Source organism: Wasmannia auropunctata, unplaced genomic scaffold (genome assembly GCF_000956235.1).
Source record: "Wasmannia auropunctata unplaced genomic scaffold, wasmannia.A_1.0 LD336038.1, whole genome shotgun sequence".
Lineage (NCBI taxonomy): Eukaryota > Metazoa > Arthropoda > Insecta > Hymenoptera > Formicidae > Wasmannia > Wasmannia auropunctata.
The window spans coordinates 101922-113512 of NW_012026852.1; the positions used below are offsets into that span (position 1 = coordinate 101922).

General features: G+C 39.6%; 2 protein-coding genes across 4 annotated transcripts in view; both read right to left on the reverse strand.

The window, feature by feature from the left end:
- The window catches only part of LOC105452018 (uncharacterized protein CG5098), a 16386-nt gene extending 13283 nt beyond the window's left edge, over window positions 1–3103 (reverse strand). Inside the window, exon 1 of the mRNA XM_011692788.1 lies at window positions 2942–3103. Within this exon, the coding sequence (XP_011691090.1) occupies window positions 2942–3002 (61 nt within the window). The 5' untranslated portion in view covers window positions 3003–3103. The remainder of the gene's footprint in view (window positions 1–2941) is intronic.
- Window positions 3104–3598: 495 nt separating this feature from the next.
- Window positions 3599–9481, reverse strand: LOC105452019. Of its 3 annotated transcripts, XR_974668.1 has the most exons (3): window positions 9422–9481; window positions 5279–8356; window positions 3599–4653 (listed from the first exon to the last, which is right to left on the reverse strand). XR_974668.1 is itself a non-coding variant. In XM_011692794.1 (2 exons), exon 1 carries the CDS (start codon window positions 8350–8352, stop codon window positions 5332–5334), a length of 3021 nt encoding a protein of 1006 aa, XP_011691096.1. In that variant the 5' UTR covers window positions 8353–8474; the 3' UTR covers window positions 3599–4653; window positions 5283–5331. The 3 variants fall into 3 exon arrangements, 1 of the variants encoding a protein (XP_011691096.1); XR_974667.1 differs by lacking the exon at window positions 9422–9481 and having other exon boundaries at window positions 5279–8474; XM_011692794.1 differs by lacking the exon at window positions 9422–9481 and having other exon boundaries at window positions 5283–8474.
- Between the last annotated feature and the right edge of the window lie 2110 nt (window positions 9482–11591).

Consider the following 11591-nt stretch of genomic DNA (forward strand, 5'->3'; position numbering starts at 1 on the left):
CTGTTTTCCACGTGTTTGCGTCAACATGTTTTTTAAGTTATCTTGACCTCTTTTTGTGTGGCGAACAGCTGATCCTACCGTGTCACCATCTAATCGTGTGTTTCGCAGATGTTTCGCAGATTTCATAAGTAACGAATATTTTAAAGCGCGGGCTAAATTCGAGGTAGTGGCGATGCAATCGCCACAAAGGAAAAAGTAGCTCCTGGAGCAAATAATGACAATTTTTAGTTGAGTAAATAATAACAAGTCAAAAAGCTTTTTTAATAATTGAATATGATTTTTCTAATTCATTTGGGATAATATATAAGATCGAACAAGGCAAGATCCAGAATAAATGTAATTTTTAATAAGAAATACTAGCAAATAATGTTACTATTATTTATCAACAAATAAAACTTTACATATGGCAGAGTATAGAAATTAATGTAAATTGCCTTATCTAATCAAAATGTCAAAATAAAGATCGATTAGGTCTTAAGAATTATGTATTTTGTAATTGTCCCACATGGTGTCACTATTTACCCATAGAGAAGAAGCAAATAGTGACAAATGTAGGTTTCAGTTTTTATGAAAATCTAGTCCGTATACATAACTTACGGAAACTCTAATTAAATTTTTTGTATATTTGAAAGTGGAGAGTACTTTTTTAGTCAAAAATCATATGTATCTTGTAAACTTGAAATTAGCTTGTAGGAAAGAGAGAGGAAAAAATCCGTCCCTATTTGCCTCCCCCCCCCCTTCCCTTACTTACTCATGGGCGCGACATTTGAGAAATAATTAGATTAAATATACCAAGGCACAAATAATCGGTCCATAGATGTCGATTCGATGTCTACATAAGACATCGAATCAATGTTTAGAAACGTCGAATCGAGGTCTATAGACCAATTATTTCTGCCTGGTAGTAACTTCTAGCATTGTCGCGTTTGACGTTTATAATTGAATTCATCCAACTGCAAAAGTGTCATCGCATTTGTCGCCAGTGTTCAAAAGCTCATGCCCTAGTGTGAAGACCAGGAGAATCAAAAATTATAATTGTTTCCGACAAAGAAGAATTGTTATTAAATTATGACGCGTGACGCGCGCGTCAAATGACGCGCCTATGAGTATAGGTAGCTTAATTAACTCCATATAGTAGCATATAGTTCATTAGCGATACATTGATCAAATACATTGGCATGCATATATTGCGCCAATCAATTGTGCTAGGAAATTCCGTCTTTTGTGCTTATCTTTAAATATTTTTTAATTTCCATACACGTTTTTCTTATTTACTAAGTTCGAGAAATTCGACTATTGGTTATTTCTGACCGAATCAGATCCGCCACAAAGGATCGGGTGTCATTGGGCGCGTTCAGCAATCAGCAGACAAAGGCTGCGTTCGATTTGGCGCTTATAAGCATCATTTATCCTTATTTAACATTGATAAACAACAAGGATGAAATGATGTTGTAAGCGCTGTAAGCGCCAAAGCGAACGCAGCCAAAGCAGATCAGTGAGCACTTATAGTGAATCTTTAATATGATTGGTTTTTGCCTTGTTCGCTGGATCTGAATAAACCAATCGTAACAAAGAATCACACTGAGCGCTCACTGATCCGCGCTCATGAACTGTCTGCTGAACGCACCTATTGAAAAGGAAAAAGATTAAGAAGACACAGATAGATTCGTAGTTAAATTTCGTACGATCCGATCTTGTACTTAAGATCGTCTTAAATACGATCTCGAGATGCTTTACGTATAAAATTTTATAAATATTGCAAATAAGATATAATTAATTTTTTTTATTTGGCCGCGTTATTAAATTTGATACTTTGATTTTTTTAAATTTCAACTTCAGACTTGAAATCTGCAATAACTCCAAAAATCTCCATATACTAAAGTTCAGTAAAATATGTTTAACAGAAAAAATGCAACAAAGGCTTAAAACAATTTTGACTATAAAATCGGATGTATTTCCTATGAGAGTACGGCCGACCTTCTATTATATTTCTTTTTTCCTTTTTTTGCTTTAAATTACATTAGTCTTGCGAAATTATCGCATTTTTTTCGTTAATGAAATAATATTAAAAATTCATAAAACTCCTTACGTATCCCTTTCGTCTCAAACTGCTAATATATTAACGTCAGATATTTGTAAAATTACACACGCCTTTATATTCTTTTTTGCAACATGCGCGCGACATAGGTACTATTTACAATCTCGGGAAGGAAAAAATTGTTTCCGCCAATTTCAGTGAATTTTATCCTTCATTTTCCGAAATAACATTTTTCGCATTTAATCGCCAGTCCAGACAAAACTATAATTTCTAACTATTTACCAATTGTCGTATTCACTGCAATCCCGAGGTCCAGTTTTCGGTACTGCGATGATACATCGAGCCGTGAGAAATCGTTCGTGAGAAACGCCGGGCCCGGGCGTTTGCCGGCAAATTCGTCGAAACTCGATCAAAAATAACGATTAACGGTCGCTCTCGCGATCGCGGGCTCGATATCGTTACCCGATATCGTAAAATGAGACTGTCAATTCGGAAGCCCGAGGCGGCTCCGCGCGAAAGACGCACAAAACCGAGGTACAATACGCACGTGCGTGACAGCTGCTCCTTCTAGAATGTTGTACCGGGGGCGCGAAATTGCGCCGCCGTTCGTGTCGCGTCGCGTCAATCTCCGTTTCCCGCGGGAGCGGGATGCCGTTGATTCGGTCGGTTGGATCTTATCGATACAGCCAAGAGACGAGTCCCTGCACATTTTGGAACCGGCGAACGCGCCGCCTCGAACCCAAATGCGACGTCATCCCGCGCGAATTCGCGAATCGTTCCCGGCCCGGTTGTCGTCATATGTGTCGCATATCGACGTCGATATTTCGCGGTAATGTCTACGTGAGGAATGCCTAAAGCGAGCGCGACGCGCCTCGATTGACGAAAGCCGGAAATTCTATATACCTTTGTACCTGCCGCGGTCGCGGATCGCCGATCCTTCATTCGCATTTCTTTCGTCGAGCATCCTAGTCGCCGTCCTCGTCGCACTCGCCGTCCTCGTCGCGCACCCGATGTAAACAAAACGTCATTATGGCGCAGTTCGCCGCGAGCCCGCCACTGGCCGCGCACCTGAAGTGTGTGCGCTACTGGTATGCGTGTCCAATGACCGCGCGGCGCGAAAGGGCCACGAGACAGGAAAGTGTGATACGACCCGCCACCATGTTTAGTCCATTGGCTGCGCGCGAAGTAATAAAGCTGCGTTAGGCCAGAAAAGGCTCAACTGTTGCTAATTTTTTTTTTAATACGATTATTGATTCTTGCCCTTGGTTTCTTTAAATTTAAACTATATTTAAATGTATAAATCACTTTAATTATATTTAAAAAACCTACAACAGTTTTTGTATAGTAACAAGTATAGTGACAAAGTTTCTGTATAGTATGTATACATGACTAAATTTTTTACTATTGCCAGCGAATATTGGAAATGCAACCTTGTTAATGTTGTTAGTTAACAATAACTGAAAGTAAACATTAGAACATCGTTTATTCATTTAAATTACCAAGTAAAAAAAATTTATCAAAAGTAGTACAATGTATAAAATACAATGAAATTTTGAATAGCTTAACTTTAATCAACAGAATTAATATTACAACATACAGTAATGATGCAGTATAAGTAATTATTGACAATTGAAATTAGTAATCGATACATAATTATTTTCAATTTGTCGCAACTTGTTCTGCTTTTAATGTCTTATGATGTATAACAGAAACATTAGATATATGGACTAAATATTTCATATATCGAATTACTCGCTAAAATTAATGTTCCAAAAAAAAAGTAATTTTTCAATCATTTTCATTTTTGAATGTGCATATTAATGTGCATAATATACTTCCTATTGCAAATAATTATGTACTTACGTTAATAGCGAAATGTAGATAAATGATTATTTAAAATTAAATATTTGAAAGAAATAACTTTTTGGAAAGTCTTTTGAAATGTTTTTTTCTATCATATAATAAATATGACATAAGCACAATAATAACAACAAAAACATTATTACAAGAGCGTTTCAGGTATTACATGACATGAAATCGATAATTACAATAAAAGCGTTATTAACGACAAGAGCATTTCAAGACAAAATAATCTGCAGAGACTATTAACTATATTGACAGAGAGCACACACGATATTATATAAAATAAAAACTGAGAATGTGTTTAGTAAAATCAATTTTTTATTATTTTATGTGCTTAATGTTTTCAACTGTTTGATTTCATCGGCATATTATCTTTTGACTGACTCACTCGTTACACCGGCACAAATTTGGCGTAATCGGTATCGCATTTGTTCCGCTGTGAAGTTTAAAAAAAGCTTCGGCATAAGTCTTTGTAATTCATACTATGTGTATAAATTCTGTATATTGTAAGTTAACAGAGCTTGTTGAATTAGAGCTTTATCATGTTTTGCGGTAAAATGATTTACCGATTTACATCTTCATTTTTTTTCTAGGTCTATTATTGGATTGTTTTGTATCGCGTGATAATGAAACGTTCTCCAACAACGTCGTAGAACGTTGATCCGTGTCCTTATGTTTGTTTTTTGCCGCGAGCCTTTGGGATCGTCGTGTCGAAGGTATTGAAATTACAGTTGGTCAGGGTTGGGTAGTATCTAGTTAAAAAGTTAAATAATTTTAACTTAAATTAGTTACATTTTACTCTTAACTTTTAACTTAACTTAGTTAAATTTTATCTGTAACTATTAACTTATAATATAACATTTTTGAAGTTAACTATAAATAAAGGCGTCATAAGACGGCGCACACCTGTCTACAAGTAATGACTTTTGGGCTGCGTTTAGAAACTTCGTCTAGGTGCATCTGGATATTATTTTATTCTTGTTTAACATTCAATGAATAACAAAGATAAAATAATGTACCGTGAATTTCTGAACGCAACCGTCGCAGCCCTGTATATTCATTGGGTATCGCGTGCGACAAACATCGCGCTGGTGTGTAAATTGTGCAGAAGACATTTGATGTGTCAAAGTGATTAGTCTCAAGTCTATGATTGTGGAATCGCGGAGAAAAGTAAAAAAACTATTAATGTTATTTTTAAAATTAAAACCCTGAAATCAAGAAATAAAAAAATTTTACTTTTAACTTTTCAATTACTTTTTTTATTAACTTAACTTTTAATCCAATTAATTTTATTATGGATTAACTTGTAACTTAACTAAGTTAAATTTTTTAGGCTGTTAACTTTAACTTAATTTAGTTTTAAAAAAATTAACTTACCCACCCCTGCAGTTGGCTGAAACGTTGTTGACGGTACCATTATTATAGTCGCCCTAGATCGACGGAAACCGTTCATCCATCGGACAATCAGCGGCGATTGCGCTCGCTCTCGAGGAGGACGTCGACGGAGGAGGAGACATCGATGGGTGGACAAATATCGTCTTCGACATTGATGGAATAGGCTCCTCCAGACAGTCCAGACAGTGGTCGTCTAAGGTCGACGTTGGTAGGGACAATGGCGACGACGGCGACGGCGATGGTGGTACCGATAATAAGCGATCGAGAATACGAACATCTCTAACGACGATGTTTTGATTTGAGCGACCTTCAGTCATCGCAACATGCGTCCTCATGACGGCTTCATCCCTATTACTGTCGTCAGTAGAAGACGATAATGGGGATGAACGACCCAAATCTTTTGTCGAGTCGGTACGTTTCGACACGCGCGAATGACGCGGCGATACGACGGCGGCGACAACGGGACGTTTTGTACTCCTTACGGTGGTACGAATTCTATAACGACGAGTTCCACGGAGTTCAGTTGTCAGGCATCTTCTTTGATTGGCTCGCTGTCTCAATATATTTAATTGCTGTTGAACGTATCCCGCGCTTACGTGAACGTTACCTGGTAATGTTGCAGCGTTTATAACAACGGCCCAGTCGTACTGCTTTGAGTGCTGTTTTAATAGGTGAACGGGAAGAACTTGACAGCGTCGATTAATAAATTTGCTGAGCAGATTAATCATTCGAGGACGATTGGATGTTCTAATGCACATCATGACAACGTTTGCAAACATAGTTTGCGGATCAAGAAGGGCGAGGTGACTTGCGTTCTGCTCTTCAATTCCCTGTTTCGTTATTTTTGCGCAACAATTTATCACGCCTTTTCTTCGGTGTTCATCGATAAAAAATTGTAATGAAAAGACGTTCTTCCATTCGTTAAAGTACCGCAAAACGTTAACGCTGTCGACGGTCACTTTGGCGGCGGATGACGCAGTATCGTGGTGAACCAATTCCGCGTTGTATGCCCATGACGCGTATAGGCATACGAGGAATCTTAAACCTTTAAGATCATCATCATAACTGCCGTCATTTTCTTTCACGTCGTCAAACTCCTCTGCCGCTACCGTTGAGGGATCAGGTAATGTGCAGATAATGTTCCATATAAATCTAATAATGTTCATGACAGAATTCCGAATATCGTGTGTAAAAAATGGATATATTGATGTGTCCGTAGGATCGTTTAATTCCCTTAAACATATTCTACCGCGATCGATAGATCGACTTTCGGTCGTTCCGCAAAACATGTTTTTTGCGATCTGAAAGTTTTGTGTTCTGAGCAATCCGTTAACAAAATAGGTTACTCTAAAATCCGCCCTTATTGTGCGACGAATAGTTTGTGGACTTGTCCATGTGTCTTGGCCGTACGACTCGTACGTGCTGTGCAATACAGAGTGCAAAAAGCGAAGATCGTCGCCAATATTTAGGTCCATATATTGATTCCAGTTGGATAGGCGGTATAGCGTACCGTGGCGTAAAAAATAACTAGTCGACACGCACATTTCATCTTGCTGGAAAATTTTCAGACGCGTAATCTCTTCTGACATAGAACCATCGATTCGAAGTGTGTCAAGGGTAATCACTTCCTCTACTCTCAATGCCTGCCTTTTACGCATATAGTGCTCGCAGAAGGCTAACAGATAATGCAAATGTTGTCGCGTGTGAGCGGCCGTTTTTTTTAATTTGCGATTCGCGTCGGCGTATCCGCGGCAAATCGCAAACGCGCCCAACAATCCAGAATTCGCACTCTTTTCCATTGTTGCCTCGTGACATGCTTGCACGAAGGTGATGGCATGATTTAGGAAAGGTGGGGAAGCGTACCGCGTGAAATAGCCGTAATCAGCCGTAAATCCCACGTAATAACGTTGCGTCGATTGACTGTCTATGGATCCTTCGAAAAATGAGGCGATCGAATCGGATCCTCTTCCCGTTAGTTTCACGACTATAGGATCGTCGTTCTTAAAGGTGAGAGTGTCCGCGCGATATATCTGGATCACATCTACGTGATCGTGATCAATGTCGATCATATCACTCAAAAGTTTTCGAGCATTACTTTTTGGTAGTCGCACTCCATGGAGATACATGTAAAAACGGATATCAGATATGCCACATTTTTTCCGCAAATCCGTCGCTAAGAGACACTTTGTGATTTTTCGAACGTACGAACAGTATTCACGCCGGATGACATTGAACGATCGTTGTACGTCGTATAAAACATACTTTAAATCCGTCTTAGCCGTTGGAGTATCTGTTCGCAGCATTCGGGCCGCTCTCAACATTATTTTATGCATGAAGGCTGTAGTTGCTACACGTACTAATCGTCCCTCCTCTTCGCAGGTCGTGTACTCTGGCATATCATCGAACAGCGGGCTGGTGTGATCCAGCTGAAAGACGGCGAAGAGCGGATGGGAGTCGATCTCGAAACACTGAAACTCGTACCATGTGGCACACGGCTCGATGTTGTTGTGACTCGTTGAAAAATGAGGACGTTGTATGTCGTATCGGTCTCGCTGGCTCAGATACCGCGTGAATTTGGTGTTCATACAAACGGCAATTTTTGCCGGTCTGGTATGAATTTTTGAAAAGTACGAGCACCGAAATGGTTGTAGAGTGGTGCCCGAAACGAGAATCGAGCCAATGTCGGTTCGAATCTCTAAGCCCTGACCACTCGCGGAATTCATGTCAACGACCGTCGCATTCAATGGTCGCAAAGCTTCATGTTGCTGCTGCCGCCCATTATCGACGTCCTCTCTTTCGTACACTTTGTCTTCATTCTCCTCTTCATCCTTCTTCTCTTCCTCTTCCACGGCTTCAGTCGGTACGTTTATATGCGATACGGGACAAAAATTAACGTTGATGACGTCTTCATTGACGACAGTAGTTTCGGTGTCTGCTATCGAAATTCTTGTCGGATTTGAGCGTAGTTGATCGTTATCGAGCGAAGGCGCTCGTTCGACCTCCTCGATGTTCAGAGAACGATCGCGCGACAGCTCTGTTTCTCGCATTCGCGACATAGCGCTAAGTAAATAGTAAGTCGCGAAAGTTAATGGTAACTCGATAATACGAGATATAAGGTAAACACGTACACGAGACGACACGCATCAGATGCAGACAGAGACTCCTGCCGAGACAGACTCGACGACGTAGACTCGATGATACAGCGGACGCGCGCGAAGACTCGACGACGGCACAGCGGACGCGCGCGAAGACTCGACGACGGCACAGCGGACGCGCGCGGAGACTCGACGACGGCACAGCGGACGCGCGCGGAGACTCGACGACGGCACAGCGGACGCGCGCGGAGACTCGACGACGGCACAGCGGAGATTCGATGACACACAGTGGATGCGCGGAGACAAGATAGTCTGTATTGAAATGTAAGGAGCGAGCCAATAACGTGGACAAACGCGACTCGAACGACACTATAACGACACGAGCAAAATGACACGACACAGACGACACTAGCAAAATATCACGACACGAGCGAGACACTACGACACGAGCGAAACATTACGACACTAGCGAAGTATAAGTCACTTGACGACAATAAATCCGCGGGAATAAGCCGAATGGCGAAAACCGATGCTGATGCAACAGCGGGACGAGCCTCGAAAGGTGTAGAACGCGACGCGATTTTTCACGAACGCGGGATATGCCGAATCAGCCGAATGGCGAACAGAACACTGACGAGTACACAACGACAACAGCGGGATGAGCCTCGAAAGGTGTAGAACGCGACGCGATTTTTCACGAACGCGGGATCTCTCTGAGAGCCCTCGAGTCCTGAGGTAGGAAAGATTAGGATAAGGGGGATGATTTCTTATCCCACTTCTGACAAGATTTTTATGTATGTACTGTAAGGCAAGGGTTCTAGTTTCGAATATTTTAATGAGCCCGCCTCACAACTTGCAAAAGTCAGGAAAATAATATAAGGGAAGACCAGAGTGGTAACCAAGGGGTATCTCGAGGAATCTTTAATTTAAGCAACCAAGGATCGGGATAGGATACTCAGAGAGAGACACTCTTTTAACACACTTTATTAGTTATTACGCACGATGTCTTCACGAGACTTTTTCAACATACAGTCAAATCACGAATGAATCTTCTTCCGGCAGGCGGCAATGCCGGCGCCCAGCTCACCTCGACGTGCGCCATCATCTCTCAAGTCTCAACCAATTAGGCGCCGTATACGAGTCACTAAGCGCGAGGCGCTTGCGCCGCAGCGCTATTACCACTCCCGACCAATCTCACGCGAACAAGACGATGCGCGCGCAGCTCGCGAGGGAAATCGCCGCACGTTGGTAGCAACGAAATCAGACGAAAAATGTCGGTGTTACAGGTTAATTCCTTACAGTATAATAGACTATTATCCTTACAGTATAATAGTATAATAAACAAAGAGCGCACACGGTATTATGTAAAATAAAAACTGAGAATAATGTGTTTAGTAAAATCAATTTTTTTGTTATTTTATGTACTTAATTAACAGGGTTGGGTAAGTTATTTTTTTTTAACTATAAATTAAGTTAAAGTTAACAGCCTAAAAATTTAACTTAGTTAAGTTACAAGTTAATCCATAATAAAATTATTGAATTAAAAGTTAATAAAAAAAAAGTAATTGAAAAGTTAAAAGTTAAATTTTTTTATTTCTTGATTATTTCAGGGTTTCAATTTTACAAATAACATTAATAGTTTTTTACGTTTCTCCGCGATTCCATAATCCCTCCAATCACAGACTTGAGGCTAATCACTTTAACACACCAAATGTCTTCTGCACAATTTACACACCAACGCGATGTTTGTTTGCCGCACATGACACGTACGCGACACATACCCAATGAACACACAGGACTGCAACGGTTGCGTTCACAAATTCACGGTATGTACATTATTTTATCCTTGTTTTTCATTGAATGTTAAACTTAACTGTTAATAAGCTTAATTGTTGCTAAATTTTTTAATACGATTATTGATTCTTGCCCTTGATTTCTTTAAATTTAAAATATATTTAAACGTATAACTCAATTATATTAATGAAACCTGCAATAGTGACAAAGTTGCTTTTATTGATGAACGCAGTCATAATGCCTATAATTCCTCATGCCGTCTCTATATCAATGTAGATTGACATTAATCTTAGATTAAGGCCAAGATACAGACTTTTGTATAACGCTGCATAACGCATAAGACGTAAGGCATAAGAGAATCAACCAATCAGAGTATGAAATGAAAGATTCTGATTGGTTGATTTTCTTATGCTTTATGGGTGCGTTCCTTTTGGACGCTCATGTAAGCGCTCATGCTTATAAGCGCTATATTTTCTTCCGTTCCTTTTGAAATTTAAGCGCTCATACGACTGTCATGCAAATTCCGTTCCCTTTGGCATTTGTGAGTGACTGTGAGCGTATCAATTAAGATAGCAATTGAAAGTGATATGATTATGTTTTATATAATTATGTTAGCAAATGTTGGATTAGATATAATATGTTTTAATGAAGAGTGGATAATATTCTGTTTATCTATGATTATACAGCTATTGCAATTAGTTTATCTGGATATACTTTTATCTATTTTTTTCCTCCCCTTTTGCTCCACTGGTTGGTGAATTATAGCGCCTTCAATCTTTTCACAAGGTTATATACTACATAGCGCAATACTTTTATCTAAATCGCATAAAGATTATGTAGTTGTCCATACAAATTTTGGTTAGGTGCGTTCCGACAACACAACGGCCACCGTTCTCTTTGGACGCTTATACGCTTATAGCTCACGCTTTCGTTGCCCTACCTCGATAAAATGAACAATTGTAAGCACGAGTCATGACGTAATGATGACGTCATGAAGTCTTTCATGAGCGCTTATAACGCCAAAGGGAACGGTATAAGCGAAGCTTATAAGCGCTTACAGCGCGTGAGCGTCCAAAAGGAACGCAGCCTGTCTTATGCATTATGCAGCGTTATGCAAAAGTCTGTGACTCGGTCCTTGACCTACTCTTTATCTTATTTTTATTTCTATCTTTTCCTAATTCGTAGAATTTTTTAAAACTTATATATCTTTTATTTTTTCTTAATCCTTAGAATTTTTTAAAACTTACTCTTTATTTTTCCTAAGATGAAAAATAAGTTATAACAAATTAAAATTAATCGACGTATTGGACATTAAAGGCCCATCTACATAAGTTGCAAACGCAAAACGCAAACGCAAACGCGAAGAAAAAAAAAAGGAGAGAGAAATGTCCGCGTTTGCGACTTAT

Bases quoted from the DNA above. Each gene is read 5' to 3' on its own strand.
- LOC105452019 (XM_011692794.1), bottom strand. From the start codon at position 8,352: ATGTCGCGAATGCGAGAAACAGAGCTGTCGCGCGATCGTTCTCTGAAC.